Source organism: Artemia sp. Qi Xiang Cuo, chromosome 5 (assembly GCF_049724085.1).
Source record: "Artemia sp. Qi Xiang Cuo chromosome 5, ASM4972408v1, whole genome shotgun sequence".
NCBI classification, from domain to species: Eukaryota; Metazoa; Arthropoda; class Branchiopoda; order Anostraca; family Artemiidae; genus Artemia; species Artemia sp. Qi Xiang Cuo.
In genome coordinates this window covers 62405541-62429785 of record NC_142798.1, presented here as the reverse complement: position 1 = coordinate 62429785, position 24245 = coordinate 62405541, and the positions used below count along the sequence as shown (strand labels likewise).

The window sequence follows — 24245 nt, the reverse complement described above, 5'->3', positions numbered from 1 at the left end:
AAAAAGACAAATTTACTAGATTCTCCTTTGTTGTTTACAGTGTTTGCCAGCAGGTTTTCCTAGGAGTCAGCATCACAGCCAGATCACCAAAGAGGTGAAAGAGCCTTTTTTTGTGTTTATAGACTCCCACCTAGACTAAAAAGAAGATGTTTGTTTTTTTTTCTTACTGGTGTTTCAATTTATTGTAGAGGATAATTTTTTTTTCACTAAATCATTAAACCTTGTTTTGTTTCATTATTTTAAGTCTAAATGTTTTCTTTATATTTTTCTAAATAAGTAATGTTGAAAAATATCGTTTTCTTTTATAGCAAGAAGTCTGGAATGGTCAAAGCGGATTTCCGTGCTGATAACGTATCCGCTAACTGCGATGTCGATCTAGATTTGAATGGGCCAATTGTTCATGGAGCTGCCGTCTGTGGCCTTAATGGTAGATTTTTCTAATCTCTAATATTTGCATCATCGTTTTTTCTCTAAGTTTGAGTACCAATATGAGGAAAATAAGTAAAATTTTGTCCTCCCTTTAGTTAAACTCCAAAATAGTTGTTCTTTTGTTTGTGATGATGTCTATCATCGATTTGTTTGGGAAAACTAAAACTAAGTGTGCTAATAGGGTGCCTTAGCCCTGCTATAAGGGTGTGTAAGAATACAGAAAAAGAGGTTATCTCTCATACCAATTTTAGATAGAAAAACCTAAATATCGGCTACGTTACTATATTTGCGATCAATGTGAGCGACGGCGAAATGGCCCCGTTTTCCAGAAATTTGAATAAACAAACAAGAAATATATGAAGCTGGCGTCAACATGGAAGAAACGACAAGTAAAAGATGTATCAATAAAGGTTAGGAATAATTTAAAATCACTCCTAAAAAAGGTTAATGTCTTAATCGAGCCATTATTTGATTTGTCAAATCCCGCTTGAACAATGATATAAACATTTTAAAATCTGCATTTTCGTTTAATCGCCATCAGTTGAAGTGAGTTATCGTGATTCACTATATAAACAGTTCTTTAAGTTGAATCTTCGTAAAAAATTTCTTTGTTTTACCCCATTTTTGGTTTTGACTCAAATTAGATTATTAAAGCTTGGGAAAGTACCAGGTCACAGGGCTTGCTACCTGAACACCTTTTGTAGGGCACTGCGAAATACATGAGCAACTGAAATTATTAGACAAACTAATTGTACATTCATTATGTCCCACAAGCATTATTCCTTGATGGGATCTCCCATCTTTGATAGGAGAAGGTAAATTTTTATGTGGGGGACCATTAGTTTGGCTTCCTGAGTGGTGTAGGAGTCCAAAATGCACATGATACATTTCTAGAGATATAGGAGCACCACCGTAACCATAAAAAATAAGTTTTTGTGTGTGGAGTAGTTATTTCAAAAGCGTTCGATAGCATGTTGCAAAACCATGATTTTCTATCGTTGGTATTTGGTTGAATAAACCTATTCGCATATCAGTGTCAGTGAGAATTTTAAGGGGAACCAAATTTGCATTAATCAGTGAGAATTTTAAGGGGAACCAAATTTGCATTGGTCGAAGAGTCCAACAAGGGTTAGTTCTTAGCCCCGTTATATTCAATGCTGCAATTAGAACAGCCACACGGTACCTACCCATATATGTGTTAGACGGAATTGATATAAGCCACTTGACGTATGCTGGGGATTTTTTGTTGTTAAAGGATAATTTAGTATCGATGCCAAATGCAATTAATGCGTTACAGTAACTTCTGTGGGAAATAGGATCGGAGTTAGACTTTAAGCTTCAAGCTAAATTGTATTGGATACTTTTTGAGCTAGAGATACTGGAAATGTCCCAATCATGCCCAGTCTCCCATAAACACATCTTAATCAACATTTCTCATTTGCTAACTAATGGTCGAAAAAAGTATGGTACATGCTCTCATTAAAATGATATCTTTGGAGGTATGTTATGTATTTTTCTTTCAATCTTAGAATTTTCTGTCTTGTTGCATCGTATTCATTGTGAATCTTAAGCTGTTGCTATCATTACTTTGATAAAAACATAACAGTGTAGTTTCTGGATTTGCGGAGTGTACTTGTTTAGTATCAAGAGAATTGCCTGTGGCCCATTTTTCATCTCCTGAAAAATGAACATTTCTTTACACAACGGGTGTGCGTGTGACAAATATAATGATCTCTTTTATCAAAAAACGTATATATTTACCCATTTTCTTGTATAGGATGGCTGGCCGGCTACCAAATGACGTTTAATACCGCGCAATCGAAGTTGACTAGAAGCAATTTTGCCATTGGGTTCCAAGGCCCAGACTATACTGTCCATACAAATGTGTACGTAGTTCGTTTTATTCTTTTTTCCTAGATTAATGATTGCCTCTATTTTATTTTTTTTTATTTTTTGCAAATGTCTGACTATTCTGCTGAAGATTTAGTTTATCTGACTTTTATTATTTTATTATTATTCCTTAAAACAATTTTTGTTTCTTATTTAATGCATTCACTGTTTGACAGCAATGCTATTCAAGTGAAAATTCCTCTCGGGTTACTTGATTATCTGCTTTTGCTCTCTGCTATCTGCTTTTTCTATAACTTATGTATCCTTTTCTTCTGTGACTTAAATAAAAAAATAAATTAGGTTATTTTACATAATGGCATTAACTAGGTAATGTGATAAGGTATGCTCAAATTAATCTGCAATGGGAGTCATAGTTTTGTCGTGTGAAACCAGAGGTATATACACTACTGTTTCAGGTAGTAAAAACAATCATGGAAAAGAGATTAGTGTTGACGCAATTGTGATAAAATATTTGAAGCTTAACTGACATCTGTTATAGAATGCAATGGTTTCCCATAAAATGGTGTATATGAATATAATAAAAGGAAGAAAATTAAAATCAGATAGGTCTCCTCTACTACAGCTACATTTGAAAAGAGGGCATATTCCAAATACCCCAACAATCAAGCCCTAATGGTGTCAGTCACTAAATGTTGTTGAGAAATTCCACGGATGGATGTTTGTCGTCTTGTGTGATCATTGAATGTTCAATATTTTCCAGAATCACGAGTTTTCAATAGTCAAGACTCTCCTATCTTGTTCCTGATTCAGGTGCAAAGTCTCTGTGGCGTATAGTAGTATAAGTATAACGTCGCTGTTAAAAATATGTGGCTTCAGACACAAAGAAAGCTTCCAAGATATCCAGACTTGACGTAGTCGGTTGGAGAGGCCATTTGCGTGTCCTATTATAAAGAGCACTTTTTGTTGCTGGGCCAATGTTCTCGATTGTATTTTCCAAGCATTTGAATTGAACAACTTGTTCAACATTTTTTTCCCCACATTTCGTGGTTAGACAAGAGTCACTTGTTGCCATACGTTTGCTTTCCTCTGGATTCATCCCAGTCCAAAACGTTTGGCCTTTGTCTTAGTCTCATGTAGTAATTCTTGAAGTGATATTTTGCATGACTCAAACACGTATGTGACGTCCGCAAAGTCTAGATTGTTGTTTTGAAGTTCGGGACTTATTTGATGCTTTCTATATCTCTGCTCATCAGAACCATAATCAATCATTACGCCAAAATCTAAATGTGGCAGAACATATCCTTGTTTTAACTCTGATACGATTTGAAGGATTTACTGCATGGTGTCTTGGCGCAGCATTTGCTACCCTCATATCCGTCGATAATATTTGTCACTGTTACCTCAGAGATTCAATAATGGATGAGAATATTCCATCTACTTTCGGATTCTACAGAGTGAAAAGCATCCTTGAAGTCCGTAAAGATCACATAAGTCTACGAAACTTACTCTCTACTTCCTTTAGTTAGAAGTCTAAGCATGGACATAAGATATGCATGTAAGTGGTTTGAGACAAAACCGTAGTGTTCATCTCGGAGATGTGATTGGGTTGGGTTTGTGTACTCTGTCAGATACTGTGAGAGAGCATCTTCCCTGGTATTGACAGTAGACTTGCACCCTGTCAGTTACCTTGCTCGATAGCATCTTCTTTTTTGAATATCTTGAGGAGTGTGCCATGTTTCCCTTTCGATGGTACTAATGGCGTTGTTGAAATCCGAGTGAAGAGAGACGACCAAAAGGAGATGGCTGTTGATTTTAATGCCTTGGTTATTTCAGAAGATATGAAGTCGAGTCCTGGCGATTTTCTATTTTTTAGTTTCTATGCTGCTTCTTGGATATTGCTGACAGAAGGTAGATCGGTGGTGATGTTTAAGGGAAGACTTCTGGAATATCGGAGAGGGAGGGAAGGCTCTTCTGGTGGCCGTCTATTCAGTAAATTCTCGAATGATTAGCACATACTTTGTGTGCAATCTCCTCTGTTATTAACTCCTCTGATATATCCCTGACTTGTCCGTCTCATTCTGTACACGGTTCTAGAGTCTCCTTTTTCTGCTATCTTTTCTGCTGCAGTGCTTTACGCTCTAAAAAGTTATGTTCGTCAGCCAAGACACTTTTCTTTATAGCCTCGTCTACATCTCCGTATTGCTCATTTTGGAAAGAAAGACAATCAGGGAATTGCTATTAAAGGATAGACGCTTCCTTTATTTTTCTCTTCTATTATATGTCACGTTAGTCCTGACAGCCATTGGTCTTTTGGGCTCTTTTTAAGTCCAAATTTGATTTAGATGTTTCATTGTAGCACCCCTTCATGGCTTCGCATACTTTATCATCTTCAGCTTTCTCTCGCATGGATATGCTTTCAAACTTGTTTCATAGCTGCATTGTAAGAGCTCGTTAAACTGTCCGTTTTGCTCGTTTTACTGGCTGTGGACTGTTCTTTTGTTTTGAACCTGTTTCAATTTTAGACACAATTTCCATTTCATAATGTTGTGGTCTGATCCATCAGCTCCTCTATTGCCATGAACACCATGTGGGCTCGATTACCTTGTTAATACATTATTCGGTAGAAAACTCTTCTTTCTTTACCAATCCAATGGTGCATCACTTTTTTGATGACGAAAATGCATACTGGGCTTAAATGAAAACATAGTTTTGTTCTTTATTGGTATCCTACTTTACGAGACAGGCAATGCGGCTGATAAGCTATTAAAGGTTGAACAGTAGTAACGCTTAGCTTTGGCTTGACCCTTCCTCCCGAGCCTGAGAAGTAAGGAGCAACACATTAAAAAAAAAAAAAAAATTAATTTGCTATGCATTGATGAGCTATGTCCCCCAAAAAAGGGTCCAAGTGGGATTGAACACACATTCCTCTGCTGGTCATCCCTTTGAGAACAGCTTGGCGGGCGGTTTTCTCGGAGGTGTTAAAATATCAGATACAACTTTTAGATGATATGTTTTTGAGGTCTGTTAAAAAGAACGGGCAAAGTTTACTGTGAATAGCTAAATAACGTGGTTTCATTTAGGCATATAATATAGTTCGCTTTTGTCTTCTCTGATATCCAGATAGTGAAATATTTACATAAATGAGCTATGCATTTTTTAAAAAAATAATGGTTACAAGGTCTTTAAAAAATGATGGTAAAAAATTGGATTTCTATTAAATTTCTATAAAAAATTGGACTACCTTCCATTAGTTACAAGAGGCACGAAGTATAGCAATTTCATTCCAAATGAGCTCTAAAACATTTCTCTATGACGTTTCAGCACCCCACTAGCAGCGGCGGAAAAAAGTAGCGAGAATTGGAAAGGGGACGCAGCACTGCTTCCCATGCGAAAAATTGGTTTTCCTTGTTGCTCAAGATGAGGGACTGTCATTAGCCAAACCGGGGTTTCCTATGGTGCAGTTTTCATTTTGATCTGGACACCATTTTTGTTGGGTTTCGGGCTGTTCCCACGATTTTGTTTTCGTAACGAACTTTCATCATTCAGATTAATGAAAATAATAGTAAAATATTTAAATCGGGTTCAAATTGTGAATCTTCCTCACTTGACAGTTCTTTTTTCTAAACATGTGTCTAAATCTTCGATTGCTATGGATTTGAGTTAATTTTTTACTAGGCTACCCATTTGTGGGCAACCATGGTTTGATTACAACGTGACAGCTGAAATTCCGGATACTGAAATTATGAAATTTACATTTTCAAGATATGCCAGATTTTATTGTTGACTCAGCGTGGCAAGGAATATGATAATCTCGGACTTTGTTCTTTTTTTTAATTTTGTTAAAATTGAGGTACTCACTGGTCGTAATCAATCAATTTTGTTCTAGGAATGATGGTCAAGAGTTCGGTGCTTCCGTCCATCATCGTATTAGCCCAGTTCTTGAGACTGCCGTACAGCTAGCATGGACCTCAGGCTCAAACGCCAGTCGCATTGGTATTGGAGCTAAATATGCTCTTGATCGTGATAGTTCTATTCGTGCCAAAGTCAACAACCAAAGTCAAGTGGGACTTGGTTATGAACATAGACTCAAAGACGGTAAAATCTTTATTTCTGTAAAAAAAAAAGAAGAAAAGGATGTGACCGATAATCAGTTTCAATTTAACTCTTTTATTTTTTTAAGACTCTCACATGGAGTGTTTTCCATGAGGGGAGGGAGGAGAAGTTTCCCGGGAGAAATTTAACACGGGGGGGGGGAAGGGAGAGAAGGGGTTTACTGGCATAATTTGAAAAATGGTCAGAAATTAAATAAAAAAAAACAAACAGTTTTTAAGGCAGGCTTGCGATTGGGTAATTCACGGTCTTAAATAGAATTTGTTCTATAGTTTTTGCTTCTCAACCTCTGGAGTAAATATAGATGGAACAAAAGGTACACCATCAAGGTCTGAATTTAGCTAAGTAATTCTGGTAGTTTCCTAAATGTGGTGTATATCCTAGCTTTAGTTATTATCATAAGTACCAAGGTTGAATGTAAAAGTTTCTGTATTGCAGGTTGTATGAATCCTATATCTGTTGTTCCCTCAACACTGAATACCTGGGCTAATTTCAAGTTATTTTCTGCATATGTTTTTCGTATTGGGGTTATCTTTTTTTAAAGCTTATGAGTAATTGAAGACTAATTTGTTATTTTCCTTGCGTCATCTTCTTCTTGGGTGATCCTCAATTCACCACCACAGAATTCTCCTCATAAACGGGTCCTTATTACATAATAAAAAAAAATTACTTGAATATTGATCGAAAGTGCTCAACACGGGTGGAAAGCGATGTCTCGTTGAAGATACAAAATACAGTCAAAATCTGTCACTCAAATCTTCCTATTATGGCCATTGTTCAAGTTTGAAGCACTGTTAAGCAAGTTCTCAACATATTTTTTTTTCGATCGAAATTGCTGCTGAAACTGTACTTGTAATTCCATAGATACTCACTAGATTTTTGTATCTATTTGTGGTTTTACCACAAAATTAATTTCATATATAAATTGAAACAAGTTCACACATTTAAGAATCCTAAAAAAAAACATGGAAAAATAACCAACTATAATATATGTGAATTCAAAAATGCAGGCTATATTTCACCCGATGTTCTAAGATAACACAGCTGTATGTAAACACCAAGATATGGTACCACAGCTGTATGTAAACACCAAATTCTAAGATAACACAGCTGTATGTAAGGCACCAAGCCGCCTCAGGCCAACACAGCTACGCACGCTCCTCCTCCATCCCAATCTATTCAAAACCTCCCTTTTTACACCCGCCCATGAAGTCCCTAAAACAAACAGAAAATATTACGTATATGAGGGGGTTAACCCCTCATCAATACCTAGCTCTTTATGCTAAAGTTTTTTTTTTACTTCTTTCAAAGAACTATTTAATCTAATTAAACAGCCTTTGTGATTCAGGGTTCATTCTTAAAGAATTGGAACAAAATTCGAACTTTAGCGTAGAGAGCGAGGTTTGACGAGGAGGCGAACCCCCTCATATATATAATAATTTCTGTTCGTCTTAAGTTTTAATGTTGCTCCTTACTTTCAGTTGAAAAAACTGTTTTTTTTTGTATAATTTGGAATAAGAGACAGGAGAGTCGCGTATGAGTTTTGTAAATAGTATTTTGGTGCAGTAAATGAAATTATAGGGCAATAAAACTTCCAAAGATCGTTCAGTGTTATTTTAGCTAATCTTAGAAAAACACATTTTTGGTATTGAAAAGAAAAAATACATTTTAAAAAGGAGAAAATGCACCCAAAGCGTTTATGATCTTGTTAAAAATTACACCATCAAATTCAATATGTCTGAGAACCCTGGAGTGAAGATTGCAATCCGATATCTACAGAAATACGAACGTTTGGATTGTTCTCGAAAAATATGGTTACTAATGCGTCCTTGTATTTCGAACTTGGCAAAAATTAAATTATCAAGTTCGATATTTTTAAGAACTCTAAAATAAAGTTTGTGTCTCCTGCCAAAAGAACATAAAATTTCAATTTTGCCTGAGAAGGATGGTCACGTGTTTATTTTTTTTTTTATATCTTTCCGCAGATGGGAGAGGGCATATCCAATTGGTTATCTTAGAACATCGGGTGAATTATATATTCACCTGGTATTGTGAATTATATATTCACCTGGAACATCGGGTGAATTAAAAATACAAAAGCATGCTTCATACATCTTCAGGATGTATCTCATTTTGATCTTCCTTCCTAAATGAGAAATAATTGTTGTTTTTTTTATGTTTTTTTGCGAACATAAACAGTAAGTAGAATAACAGGGAAATTTTTATACAAGACAGTGAAATGCAACTTTAAATGAATATTTCGACCCTATATCCAAGGGCCGTCCTCAGCAAAACAAACGAAGAAAAAACCAATATAAAAGAAACTCACATTAAAATTCAATCATTAAAACGGAAAAAAGTTTTTATAAATTTTCAAAACAGTCCTAGCATCATTACTTCAAGGAAGTTCAACCAGGACTGGTACACCAAGCAAAGTGGAAAAAGACAATTCATTCAAATGGAATAAAAAATTCTTACAGACAACATTTTAAAGCTAATCTCGCCTTCTTGGCAGCCAGCCTAGAAGGTCTATCCGTAACAGGTTGAGTGGAATTGTTAACTGGTGTTTTAATATAATTAGTAAAATCATTTCTAATTAGATTTGTATATAGGGCATTAAGCGAATATTCCCCCAAATCTCGATTTAAAGAAGTATTAATATTTATTTTGATTTTAATTTCAATTGCCTCTTGAATAGCATACTTTATCCCCAAATCATTGCTAGTAGAACAAATTTCTTTAAATAACATTCTATGGCTACGGTTATCATAGATGTGGCTGTTTAAAGTACAATCAAAAGAAATATTTTCACTATCAGAATCAAGAGATTTAATATTATCATCGGTCTACTGTTTTGGGCGTTTTTCAAAATGTTTGTGGGTTCTACCAACATAAAAATGGCCACAGTCACATGGTATTTGATAAACCCCTCTTTGGCGAGTAACTGGGGTTATATCTTTACCAGAGTTTAGGAGATTCATGATTATAAATTATTTGTAAATAATACAAAAAAATTATTTTGTGTGCAAACTTTTTTTAAACTTGTAGTGACTTTTGGAATATATGGAAGGTAAATTATATTTGAGGGCTTGGTAGGAACTTCACATGGTAAAAGACTCTTGATTTTACGGGACTGTCTTGCCAATCTTCGGCTAATCGTATTGTTAATAAAGACAATAGGATAACCGTTTCCAAAAAGTATGTCTAATAAAATTTAGTTCATCCTGTGATGTGAGATTCAGAGCAAATGTTTAGGGCACGGTCGACAAGAGATATTTTCATGTCGTGCGAAATTTCTGGCTTCAAATTAGTTTGAGACGTAACTTTTTTTTTGGGTGCCGTAAAGTGTATATACACTTTCCGACACCCCAAAAAATGTTACGTCTTATACTAATTTGACGTCAGAAATTTCGCACGACATGAAAATTTTGTCTAATCTTCGCAAAGACACTTCAATTATAATAACAAAAGCAGACAAGGGGAATTCACTTGTAGTCATGGATAGGTTAGATTACAAAAACAAAATTTATTCAAACTGAAAAGACACAAATGCATATACTTCCATGGCTTACGACCATACTGATAAGTTTGCGGATAAAATTATAACCGAATTAAAGAATATAAAACAAAATGGCAAAATCACCCCACAAATGTATAATAAATTTAGGGCACATGACTACATCATGGCCTATTTATAATTGAAGGACTTATAGTCCTTATAGTACAAGCATGTTTTCCTGTAAAATAAGATTAACTTATGTATAACCTTGAATTGCATGGAGGAGGGGGTTAATTCTATTTGGCTAGTCGAATTGCTAAGATTTTTTTTAACATTTACTATTTCGATTCGACTTTTTTCTAATTTGACGTACAACCCTAATAAGCATTTGTAGATGGGTCCCTGAGTTCCTATCTATTTCTTTTAGACGAATATTCACGGTTCCTTAGAACTAAATTTTGCTCACCTGCCAGATTTTGTCTTTTTGGTGAAATCAGTCAGGGCCGGTGATATTGCCAAAAGGATGGAGGATTTTTCATCCTTCTTCCGAAACTCAACAAAATACATTTTTACAAATTGTTTATAAAATCTTGATGAACAGACTACTACAAACCGAACCTCTTGTTCAGAATTTCATTTATAACATAATTGTGATTTTTTTTTTCGTGGGAGGGTGACCATGTTTTTTGGCATTGTGTGGTTGGAAACAAGTGTAGCATAAGGTTATATTGGAGGGGAGTCGTTGAATAAAGGGTTTATGGGAGAGAAACTGTGTGAACCCCTCTAATAATGTGATATTTCAGCTTTGTTACGAGACCACTTTCCACGAGTACCATGTAAGCACTTTCGGGGTGGTTTTCTAAGGCTCACAATAACTTCAATCACACCAGAAATAGGCATCTTTACCTACTCTGTAAAATTTACCTAATGACAAGAATTTTAAAAATTCAGTAAAAACCTTGCTGAAAAAATTATTGTTAATTGTATTTATTTAAGATTGACTTTGACTCTTCTTTATGTCTATCCGCATTAAAGAATTGTTACCGTCTGTGAAGATAGGCCTAACTTACTTCTTGTATTAAACCAAAGAGTATGGGTAACTTGTAACAGTGGGAACTAGCGGTAGTGTCGACAAAAAAAAACTATCGCCGTCTAGTGTTTGGCAACACTTGGCATTTTTCTTTAAGGGCATCAAGAATGATTAATTTTTTTAGTGTAATTGGTAAAATTAGGATAGTAATAAGTGTCCGATCGGTATTTGTATGATATACCCACTACCGCTCAAGCTGTTCATGCATTGACGCACTGTAATCCGGTTTCTTTCAACCTAGCGTGAGAAAAACACTGAAAAGTGACAGAATAGATGGCGAATATATATTTTGGGCTGTATATTTGCACATTAGGGGGAGTGGGGTAAAGTATTTGAATATTTTGAAGTCAGAAACAATTCTTGATTCATAATATTGCATGCAGACCCTCTGTACTTTACCCCCCCCCCCCTAATGTGCAAATATATAGCCCAAATTTGTTTCTAAATTATTATATTTTTATCATACTTAGGTATATTTGGATTAGCCTAACTTCACTTCTTGAGCGGTAGGGGGTATATCATACAAGCACCGTCTCATCTTATTCCCTGATAGAAAAAATGATTACAGAGCTTGAGAAAATGCCAAGCGTTGCCAAATGCTAGATGACGTTAATAGTTTTTTCGACACTAGCGCCAGTTTCCACTTTTATAAGTTACCCATACTCTTTGTAATAAACGTCAAAATTGACCAAGGGAATGAACGGGGAACGAGAGGAACCTAGATCTGATTTACTCTCTGATTTATCGAGAATGTTATGTACAGAATCTGGACAGGATTGACTTTGACTGACAGGAGAAACTTGTTTTAGCAGAATAGCCAATGTTTTCATCAAGTGCTCTCTTGGTGACCAAAATATGAAAAACACGGCGTGGTTTCGTAATGTCTAGTAATAACAGTGGGATGAATTGATCGAATGATATGTTTTGAAGTTTGGATCAGTTTTGTCTAGCAAAATGAATTGAGTTGTGAAAAATTGGTCGAATGTATGACTGGTAGGTTGACACTTGGGCTTTGTGGGGATTCAGGATAAAAGCTGTTGTACCTCGATAAAAGCTGTTGTACCAAAGGCTATCACTTTGCATTGCTTTATGCATGATTTTCTCTTTAAGCTAAGGTACTCCCTACTCAACTTGTGCGGGGTTTACTTAGAAATTTAAATTTGGTCGACTCAAGTGCATTTGATGCTTTGCCCGGCAGCACGGTCATATATTTTTAGCCTGTCACGTAAAGGCTTGTTGGATCTCCCTGGAGGTACGGCTAGGCACTGGTTCAAACCAGCAAAAAAAAAAAATCTGCATTACTTATTAAAAGAAAAAAGAATACTTACTTATTTTAGTTTTTAGAGCCCTCAACGCCTTAGAATTTTCATTGCAAGGCTCTATCGATATAGTACTCAAGTTTATTCCAACATTAGAAGTTTTCAATCTGCCTGTAGAGTTGAGCAGGGGCAAGTTTTTGATATTCAGACAGACGAGAGAGGAAGAACGTAGCTTAAGGAATTTATCTCCCACAAACTTCGGGATTAACGGGGCCTCCTCTTTTAACACCGGCTATTGTTTTTCTCTTTTAGTTGAAATAGTAATAAGGATTCTCGGCCATGACATACATCATATAAAAGACCTGCATCCGTCTCCCTTCGGTGAGAAAGTATCTTTAGTCTTCTTTGAGTTAAGTTGCCTCCCTCCTTAAATTGTGTTTTTTTTTGTATCTGACTTAATTGGTGTATCATCCAAGTTGGTACCGAAGGCCATGTACCGGATACATGGCGACGAACCCAAATCTGTGAGTGCTGCTCGGCTAACAAAAAGTTGTGATAAAAAAGATGCGACAATAAAAAAAAGAAAGATTTTTATTAGTCGAACATGCAGTTATAGAGATAGAAGGATAGAGAAAATAGACAGCTAACATGACTCCTTATAGCAAAAAGTTTTACCATGAAAATCCCGCCACCTGAATCCCATGGACAAGGTGTATGCCAGGTTTTTATAAAAGTTCATTCATGTTTTTCTTTTCATAGGTGTCAAATTGACCCTTTCAACTTTGATTGACGGTAAGAACTTTGGGAGTGGAGCACACAAGCTTGGTCTCGCCCTTGAATTTGAAGCTTAAATCATTGAAGATTATTTAGTGAAGTTCCTGTATCTCATATGCTTTTAATTGAAGGTCAACAGTGGAAAGTGAGCTTTTCCCGGTTTTAAATAATGATCCTGATTATGTTTATATAATCAATAAAACTTTGAATCCATTTTCAATTTTTTTTTTAGCTAATCACCTAGAACAATTTGTTGTACGCTCTGGACAATTGGGAAAACGTATATGTAATATATATATATATAATTGGGAACATAATAATTGGAGAAACGTATATATATATATATATATATATATATATATATATATATATATATATATATATATATATATATATATATATATATATATATATATATATATATATATATATATATATATATATACAAAACAACAATCCATGGATTGGCGACATTCATCATCACCCAAAAAAGTGAAGTTTAAGCAAACAATTTCTGCCAGGAAAATCATGTGCACAGTTTTTTGGGACAAAAAAGGAGTATTTGCTAGTGGAGTTTCTGCCTCGTAATGAGACAATCAATGTAGCGTCTTATTGTGAGACATTAAACAATCTGCGTCGTGCAATCCAGAAAAAAAGACATGGCAAGTTGAGTAAGAGTATCGTTTTGCTGCATGACAATGCCCGTCCACATGTGGCTAATCGGACCAAAGATCTCATCAAATTTTTTAAATGGAAAACTAGATCATCCTCCATACAGCCCTGATCTGGTGCCCAGCGACTACCATGTGTTCCTGCACTTGAAGAAACACCTGGGTGGTCAGCGTCTTCAAGACGATAACGAAGTCAAAACAGTTGTGATACAGTGGTCAGGCGGCATAATTTTATGAGGAGGTATTCAAAAACCGGTGCCACGTTTTGACAAGTGCCTCAGTATTAACGGAAATTATGTAGAAAAGTAGATTAAGGTACAAGCTTTCATGTAAAAATAAAATTATTGCGATATCTTTGCACGTCTTTTTTTAATTCCAAAACGGAACTTACTTAAAAAACATGCCTCGTATATATATATATATATATATATATATATATATATATATATATATATATATATATATATATATATATATATATATATATAGCGAGAGAGAGAGAGAGTACCAGGAGCACGGGCTTCACCTGGGCACTTAGCACGGGGCAGTCTTGCATATATTTGATTCTCTAATTACGCATTAGTATAAACATGGCATTATTCTTTAATTTTAAGTCATGAGGTGTATTATCAGCAATTTCAATTGAATTAAGAAATTTTGGCGTGAATTCAATTTCTCCTTCCTTTTAATATAGGTTGTATCCATTCTATAGGTTGTATCCATTCTCTATCCATATTTTGCTTACGATTCGATGTGATCATCCCTGTCGCTCATCTTCTAACCAAAGATTTCTTTGTCCATTATTTTCATTTGGGATTCGTTGTGGTGCTTGTTGTCACAAGTCTTCTAGCCGCAGATCTTGTTAAACTTCATTTTCTTGCATCATTGTCTTGTTTATTTTTTACTTGTCATAAATGCAAAAAACCCTTTTCTCCTTCCTGTTTATCCTTCACAGATTAACACACGCTAAACTAACACGGTCTTCCATTCCAATATAATTTTGCTTTGTCTTCTAACCGCAGATTTCCTTGTGCAAAATTTTCATTTGCAATCCAATGGGATTTTTTCTGTTTCTTGTTCCATACCTTTTTCTTTATATGTTCGGAGTCAATTGTCACCATTTTTTGTTATTTCACATGCGTCATAGATACCAGTAACTATACAACACCCCCGGGGGAAAATGCTGTAATTTTTTTTCTCTTTAAATGTATATATAAATGTGACGTCACTCATGTACATTTTTTCTGGCATGAATTCAATTTCTCTTTCCTGTTTATCGTTAAAAAACGCTATAATATTTTTATTGCATTCAAGGGTAGTTAAGAATTTCGGGCGCGAATTCCTGTTTCCCTTCTAGTTTGACTCAACAACAAGCTTGGAAAATTTTCAGAGAAACATAATCTCTGTTTCTTTCAAAAATGAACTAAACGTTGAACTTTTTTCAATTCTGGAAAGGATAAAACTTAGCCTATGCTGGGTAGTAGTGTTTACAGAGTTCCGTATTATTGTGGAAAGTTTCACATTGGCAGGGCCCGTCAACAGCTGGGGGAACGACTGCATGGACACAATATCTCAATGGATAAAGCTTTTGGGATCTAAAGATAATTATGATGATTTTGATTCTGCTTTGGCCCTCCACATTTTTGAAAGTCCAGACCAGATAGTTCTTTTTAATGAGGCAGCCTTAATATCCACAGCAAATGGCTTACCACGCTCTTTTAGAGGGACCATTGAAATTAAAAAAGTACATGAATAGAGACCTTGATTTAAATAGAGATACTTGAAATATTCCTATAAACCCAATTTACAATAACTTAATATTAAAAGATTCGAAACACATTTTTCATCAGTTGAAATTAGGATCATCTGACCGGATTTTTAATAAAAATCAGGTCAGTAGGCTATCTAGGTCAATCGCTATGCAGAGAATTCTTGCCCAATCTAATTTGCGAATGATAGTCTTTCATTCACTCTGGCTTGGTTTTTTGTTTGTTTGATTCAGGGTTTCCTCTGCTCTGTTTGGGTTTACTTCAAGATGTTAGCTTTTCTTCTTTTTTTGAGCACTGAAAACGACTTGACGGAGCTCCTTGCTGAAATATCTGTTTCTGTCCTTTTTGCTTCTTTTCTGTCCACTGGCCTATATTACGCTCATTTTCTCGACCATCTAATTATATTATTTATATTTTTTTCTTATTTGAGATACATAACTGTATATTTAGGCTATATGGGTATGTTTTTTCTCCTGCTTTTCTATCGCTACAGGGATGCCATTTTAACAAAAAAAAGGGGGGGGGGTGCATAAAATATGTCCGATGATTTTAATACAGAGGTGTTGTCCTATGATTTGATTTTAATTCTTAAAATGTGTTTGCTCTTCGATCAGTAGCGTCGTTTGAGGGGGGCAGAGGGGACAGTTGCCCCGCCAATAATTTGAATAAAAATTCCTAAGGCCAACACCCGTTTTTCTATTTTGTATCATAAATAAATGAAAAAACAGCCCAAAGTGCACTTTTTGCTTGCCTATTATGAGGTTATAAATGAGCCCAATATTTCCAAAAATGTCCCCCAAATTGCGCTTTCAGTGTACCATGTGGCACTTTATGACGGCCTTATCGTGTCTAATACGTAAAAAAAAAGATAAGATATAAGAATTAGCTTTTATGAGTCCTTAAACAGATCTCTATGATGTTCCAGTTTCTCAATAGCGACGAAGAAAAATAAGAGGACATATCACTGCTGCCGATGTAAAAAAGTGATTTTTTCTTGTTGCTCAATGAGAGGGGTTGTAATTTTCCTATATAAGGTTTCAACAATGGCAATTTAAAGGGTGTACTTTTTGATTTGCTAAGACGTCATTTTCAAATCACATGCAACTGAATGATATAATGCACGGGGCCGCTGGACCAGTGCGTAGTTCAACTGCAAGATTTAGTCTCCTGTGATGGGTGTGGGAGTGGAAGGAAGTGGAAGCAGGATATGCACTTTAAGCACACCACTGTCGTCTGCAGCACTTCATTGCTGATAGCCTTAGTAAAAGCTGAGTCCACTACTTAATTTATGTTTGTTTGATGCGTTTGCATTGTTTATTTATGTATTCAATAATATTTTTGAATTTAACCGAGCAATGTCTTTGCCAAATAGTAGCTTTTTTTGTTATCGCCACGAGAAAAATATCCTATTGAAGACTTAGGGAAGGAAGGGGCGATATTTACTTCTAACTGCTTGGTACATCCCTCCTCCAGCTTGTCGAAGAGCGCATACACATGTGGTCCCAGGATCGGGACAGCTAGGCTGCTACATATTATGTGAATTATTAATTCAGAATAAGCGCGTCCGTAGGATCAGCGATGTACGAGTAATTGGCCAAATTGTTGGTTTCTTAAGCAGTTCCATAAAAACCAGCTTTGTCCAGCTCTCAACTTTGGTGTGTTTTATAACATTATTAAACATATAATTTGTATTAATTTTATTTGGTTATATTAGGCTGATAAAACCAATAAAGGGCAGATCTCCTTACTTTCGTACTTTGGCTCAGAACCAACTTCAAAAAAAGCAGCGGAAAGTAGAACAAGAAGAAGAAGGTATTGAAAAGGGATTTGATTCCCATATACCTCTTCTTATAGTAACAATAACAAAAAGCGGAGACAATCTCAATAGTGAAAGCTGCTCAGCTTCGACGAAATTAATACACGAACGTGGTCCAATTAATGGTCCAGCCTCAGGTTTGGCTCATATTTGTGATAGCCCCTTTCGACAAAAAGACTTGATTTTCTCTTAGACTATCGGGAGAAAATTTGGAACAAAGTCATCAGAGTTTGCAGACTTGTTAACAACACATTTAGGCTTGTGTTTTTCACAAGTTTTCCAACCACCCTTTCCCCTCAGGTGGTTTCAAAGGAGGGGGCATTCATCCCAGACACAGAAATTTTAGGGGGCGCAAATCTGAAATAAACTAACATTTAAAACCCTTTTGTAGTTTTTTTTTCAAATGTTATCTTTTTTAAAATAAAGTAGAGGTCGTAGTTGGCGGTAAGTTACTTGCTTAATGTAAAACTTATATAATAATACTTAATACTTATTGTATGTATAATCAAGTTTAAGAGACCAGAACCGCCACTATTTTCCTCTGAAGGATAGCCAATATCCATTGAATATTCAGATTTGGACCCTCGCTTTCCCCCCCCCCCCCCAATTAAAAATACTGGAGCAACACCCCTGTCTTCGATCTTTTCATGAACCCTCTGAGAAGGCCGTTATCATTCTGCCTGAGCTTTTAAATGTGTCCTTGTTTCTTTCTTAAGGCTCACCTGCCGGTTTTCAAATATTTTCTTTCGTATTTTAATAGCAATTTATAAATAACAGCAATGGTTTTTAATATCAAAATGATCAATTAAATTCTAAAATGGTTTATTCAGAAAATACACCCTTTTTATAATTTATTTTAGACAATACATTTACTAATAAAACAAGTCGATTAATCTGTTAGAAACCCGCTTACAGATAAGCACGAAAAAAGATGAGTATTAAATTCATGCACCTTTTAAAAATTAAATAAAAAACAAGTTTTTTTAACTGAAAGTAAGGAACGACTTTAAAACTTAAAACGAACAGAAATTATTCCGTATATGAAAGGGGCTGTCCCCTCCTCAACGCCTCACTCTTTACGCTAAATTTTTTCATTGTTTAAAAAAATAAGAGTTGTGAGAAAGGTCAAACTTTAGCGTAAAGAGCGAGGCGTTGAGGGGGAGGGCAGCCCCTTTCATATACGGAATAATTTCTGTTTGTTTTAAGTTTTAAAGTCGTTCCTTACTTTCAGTTAAAAAAAAACTTGTTTTTTTTATTTAATTTTTGAACGTTTTTGAATTAATGCAGGTTTTGATGTTGCCTCACCGTACGTGAATAATTAAAACAAAATTTGCACATTAATTTTACTTTTATTTGGTTAAATGGCTTTCTCGAAACTTGTTTAATTTTATTTACGAACGTTTCGATTAGTAATAAATATACGTAATTTACGAATTAACTTACTTAACGAACTTCTATATTCATTTTTAATACGTATATTAGGAGGCTCGGCCCCTAGTCAATACCTCGCTTTTTAAGCTAAAGTTCGAATTTCGTTCCAGTTCTGTAAAAATGACCCCTTAATTACAAAGGCCGTTATTTAGAATAAATAGTTCTTATGAAAGTACTAAAAAATCTTTGGCTTAAAGAGCGAGGTATTGACTAGAGGGTGAACCCAATCATACACGTAATATTTTTTGTTCGTTTTAATTTTTGATTGTACTCCTTATTTTCAGTTGGAAAACTTGATTTTTTTATATTTAATTTCTGATCTTTTTTTAAATAATGCTGGGAAATCCGGCGCCCCCTTCATAGCAATGTCCCTTCCCCCTTGAAAACTTCCTTCATGGAAAGATCTTCCCAATTAACCCCCGACCCACCCATCCCCCTACTACCAGAAAAATCCCCCTGAAAGCGTCTGTATAATTCCTAATAACCAATACTATATATTAACATTGGGTAAAGTTCATAACTTTCAGCCCTCCCCCCGGGGACTTCGGTGGATTAAGTCATCCTAAAGGACATACTTATCATATTTTCAACCATGCTAAACAGAATGGATATCTCAAAATTTTAATCAGGTGACTTTGGGAAAAAAATTAGCGTGGGAAGGGGCCTAGGTGCCCTCCACGTTTTTGTTCACTTAAAAAGGGCACTACAAGATTTAATTTCCGTTCTAATGAGCCCTCCCACAAAATTTTGGGACCACTGTGTCGATACGGTCACCCCTGGAAAAAACAAAACAAAAAACAAATAAACACGCAACTATGATCTTTCTTCTGGCAAAAAATACAAAATTCCACACTTTTGCAGATAGGACGTTGAAACCTCTACAGTGGGGTTCTCTGTTACGCTGAATATGATGGTGTAATTTTCATTAAGATTTTATATCTTTTAGGGGGTTTTACCCCCTTTTTTCGAAAATCAGCCAAATTTTCTCAGGCGCGTAACTTTTGATGGGTAGAACTAAACTTGATGAAAGTTATATATTTCAGTTCAGAATTGAAATCTGAATCTTTTGATGTATCTATTGGTATCAAAAACCCGTTTTATAGAGTTTCGGTTACCATTGAGCCGGGTCACTCCTTACTTACAGTTCGTTACCACGAACTGTTTGATACAGAAAAAGAACATTTTATAACAACACAGTTATTATTTTTCAAGCGTAAAAAGGAATGTCGACAACAAATCGAAGGACACGACTTGGTGCTGTTCTATCACCAGTTTTTCTAAAATAGGGACAAAAAAAGGTCATTAATGTGGTATTTATTCAAAACAAACGTATTTTGTAGATACAAAGGGAGGCCCAGCAGAAGTTTCCTTAAAAGACTTCATGGTCATTTTTACTAACTCTTTTACCAGACAAAACCAAAATTTCCTTTTTTGGCGTAGTAATTTTTAACCGACGGATCGAAGATGGACGGGACATGAGTTTTTGGTACATTGGAGCAACAGAAAGTTTTCATTTCAAATCAGATTTTAACAAAAATAAGTTCTAAAGATACAGCAAATGGACATGTTAAAAAGGCACGGTTATTATCATTCAAACTTCAAGAAAAATGTCAAAGGGATCAATTTGGAATTATTCTATAGACAGTTTTCTAATTCAGGGACAAATAAAAAAATTTGGAGGCCCAGTAGAAACTTCAAGTACTTATACAGACCTAAGCGAATACAAAGCTTGTTTTTATTTGTCAGCCAAGGTCATGCTGGGAAAACATAGTAAACGCTGAGCAGTGCTACTGCTGAGAACAAACGAGCAGAAATGTGTTTGTTAAACACAAGACTATTATATTCACGTTTTGCCTGCCTAAGAAGGTCGTGAAGCTTGAAAGAGTAAGAGGAACTAATCAATCAAAATAGCTCAGCGCAGTCATACTTAACTACTCAAACACTAAAAATTCAATTAAAGAGAAAAAAGCTGAGAACACAACCGTGAATACCTTTTGCTCATCAACATTACTTCTAATGTAAAAGGAACTTCTCTGCACATGAATTAAAAGTAAGAATAGCAGGAGCCTAAATGCGTTTTTAGACATTTAAAATGTCAAATATTTATTGTTTTATGACCTTGACGGTCTCTTTTTTAAGTAAAAAGATGGTTGTAGTTAAGATGATGGCACTTTGACTAAATTCCCAAAAACTACTATAGATTATTCATATATACTTACTTATCTTATTCCTAAGCCCGTGTTGCTTCAATTTACCCCCCCCCCTCCCTCAAAATGAAGTTACACATAGCCCATTTTGTATCTTGCTATTATATTTTATAATAGAGATACCCTTTTTCGTCTTTATTATTTAAGCAGCGAACGCTAATAAAGAAGTGAGAAGGGAAAAGTGTCAAGATTTAGGGGAACATTCCCGCTGTTGTTATTTTATTTTTTTTGCTATCAACAAGCGTATACATTCGAAAGTTATATTTTTCTGTGGAAAGTTTTATCAGCTTGGTAATCCAGCTATTTATTCACTGCAATTTGATGTGTGTTTTATGTTTACCTAATGTTACGTCAATGCAGAAAAAGATTAAGGCTAAGGCTATGATTCAGCAATGATTTCAAATTCTTGGACCAAAAGATACATGGGATCAACTTACAAAAAGTTCTAACGGTTTTATCATCTTGAATAAGAAAAAATAAGGTGTTTGTTATCTAGTGATTTTTGATCAATATATAGTCCATCCCATTTACATAAACTATATTATCCAACAACACTAATCTCATTCTTTAATGCATTAAGGCAAACGGTTATCAATCGGTGGGAAGAAAACAGCTGTATTAATCTAAAAAATAAGGTGAACAGTGGGTTGCATATTCATTGACCAGAAGGGAGTGTGGGTTAAGTAAAGCAGTGCATTTTTACCCTTGACATTAGTAATTATTTATGGTTGTCTTAAAGTAGTTTCCACAATTTTTATAGCGAATTTTTACTGGCAAATAATAAGAATCAAGGTGTCACTGAAATAATCTTCCCGAGCTCTCATAAAAACTGCGGAAGAAGCGATTGGTATATTTGGAAAGAGTATTCAACGACACATCGAGTGGTGCGTTCACAATCACACTCTACCTAGCCAAGTGATGGAAAAAGCTCAAAATTTACCAATTCGTTTCCTTATGTCCTTATGTCTTTAACTCATTTACAAATTTATTATGTATTTACTTGATTTCCATTAAATTAACTTATTTATTAGATTTCAATTATTAGTGTTTCTGTCTGCTCTTGGGAATTTTAAGAATATTGAATAGTAGCATTCTATTTAAATTTTGTTACAACTTAGAGCTAAGTACAAAATAAAAACATTCCCAAGATTAAAAGGTTCATTTATGGTTTTATTAAATTCTTTGATAAACTAACACATTTTTTTCTTCAGATTAATTATCTTCTTGCTAGCAATCAGATAAGGGCCTGCGTATTTGGTTCTAGTTAGTTTTTATCTTTTGGTCAATGCATAATTATGTTATCTTACTTTGAAGAGTAAAAAATGAAAACTTTTTGGAATTTTCTATCTTATATTATTCTTTTTCTTAAGCTAGATTACAGTAAGTTGTTTTATTTTCATGTACAGTAATTCACGAAATGATAGAGGAATCTTATATTAGAGTGGAAGGAATCGATAAGTGCTCATGCAAAATACCTGTCCGTGGGGTTTCCCTGCTTCACTACTCTAAGATCAAACGTGCAAAAAAGGATCACAGATCCCAACTCATATGATTTATAAGAAATTATAGGGAGAATATTAAGAAACAGAATATTTCAGGCAGTGGTGCTAATTCACCAAAAATTAAGAGGCAAGATTTTTTTCTATTTTTATTCAATGAAAGTAGATAAAAGGCATATTGCCTAAATTAAAGGGACCTTTTTTTTCATTTTTGTTTTAGAATTCAAAATACAAAAAAGAAATTGACAGAACCCGGATTTAGCAATAGCCCCTTGCTCCCCTTCGAGTGCTGCCGCTGGTTTCAGAAGGGAGCGTCCATGAATTTTCCATTCATTTCACATACCTTAGCAGATCATTCCGTTGATCTTAAGCAAAAATTTATACTTTTCTGAAATCCAGAAAAGGATTTCAACGATGAACGCTAGTTTGGTTTTACATTTATGCTTTAATCTGTGCTTATAGTCTTTCGTTTGCTGAATAGCCAAGAAGGACACCCAAAACGACGTTATCAGTAAAGGCAATTTATTAATATAATTAGGTATTACATCCATAGAATATCTGTTTTTCACATTTGTTGTAATTTTTTCGTTTTTATGGTATTTTTTGCCACGCTAAGGCCAGACTGGCAATGTCGGGTACGCTGCCTACAGTGGTATTTTCAACTTTATATAATGAAAGTGTCGTTTTTTGTTTTGTTTTTTTATTCAGTTACTTGATGTGTATCGACATTAGATTGACAGCCAGCACATTATGCGCAAAATGCCAATGGTGAACGACAAGAAAGAAGGTTGGTGGATTCCACATTTAAGAGCTTTCAAACACAATCATTCACGATGATCGCGGCACATGCCGTGGTCTTTCTTCAGTTGTGTGCCAGATTTCTGATGGTATGAAACAGAATCTTTTCCGTTAGTCGGTGCCTACGCTTTCTAGGTCAGGCTATACTTTTAAATTAGATATAATTGACACGGTTATTTTAGGACTGTTTCCGATTTATGCCACTGATTTACTATATTATACAATTGATTTACTATATTTGGTACAACAGCATTCGTCTGTCATTATGCATGAAGGTAAAACATTTATTCATAGGCTTTTACAGGTAAAAACTAAATGAAAAGAAGCCAAAAGAAGGATGGTTTCAACCAAAATAGAAAACTTAACTCGGGATGGAATAGAAAAATCCATTAATCAAAAAGCCTTTCAACTCAATAATCAACAAATAAAAGCTAATGTGGTACATTAAAACATTAGAAGCCTTTTTTGCAATTAATTAAAAAAAACTTTTTCCACAAAATAAGTTTTTCAAAGAAAAGTAAAGAACTCCATTAAAGAAAAAATGAGCAAAAATCAAATCAAATAATCTACAAAGCGCGAAACTATTACAAATCAGCATCGATAAATAAATGAAACCCAAAACGAACGGAAATTACAATAAATAATTGAGTCAAACTCAAAACGAGCAGAAATTAACATAAGTTGGGCGCAAAACCCCTATGCCTTCCCAAGGCCAGAACAAAATTTGCACTCTACTGAAAAAATATAAATGTTTTTACTTTTATAACTTTAATAAATCAAATAATATTAAGATTTTGATTACTAAATATCAGTAAATGTATATTAAACTGACAATGCAATTATATTACTTCAATAAAGTGCAAATTATGTTAAACTATTAAAAAATGCACTAGCCCTTTCAATTTCCAATTGAATGAGCCCTTTTTCAAGTTTCTACGACAAAGATTTAACTAAAAACCTTATATGCCCCTTATATGCCCCAAGGGCATAACTTGTAAACCTTACCCTGAAGACTGTGGGGGAGTGTCCTGCTCAAAGGTAT

The 24245-nt window shown here is 34.9% G+C and overlaps 2 protein-coding genes across 2 annotated transcripts in view; both read left to right on the top strand.

Annotated features, from left to right (window-relative positions):
* The window catches only part of LOC148952355 (non-selective voltage-gated ion channel VDAC2-like), a 50931-nt gene extending 37706 nt beyond the window's left edge, over positions 1-13225 (top strand). The window contains exons 4-7 of the mRNA XM_089089827.1: positions 309-427; positions 2207-2315; positions 6167-6375; positions 12998-13225. Of these exons, the coding sequence (XP_088945953.1) occupies positions 309-427; positions 2207-2315; positions 6167-6375; positions 12998-13089 (529 nt within the window). The 3' untranslated portion in view covers positions 13090-13225. The remainder of the gene's footprint in view (positions 1-308; positions 428-2206; positions 2316-6166; positions 6376-12997) is intronic.
* An 8961-nt stretch (positions 13226-22186) lies between these two features.
* The window catches only part of LOC148952353 (cadherin-AgCad1-like), a 229081-nt gene continuing 227022 nt past the window's right edge, over positions 22187-24245 (top strand). Inside the window, exon 1 of the mRNA XM_089089826.1 lies at positions 22187-22286. Coding sequence (XP_088945952.1) covers positions 22229-22286 — 58 coding nt within the window. The 5' untranslated portion in view covers positions 22187-22228. The remainder of the gene's footprint in view (positions 22287-24245) is intronic.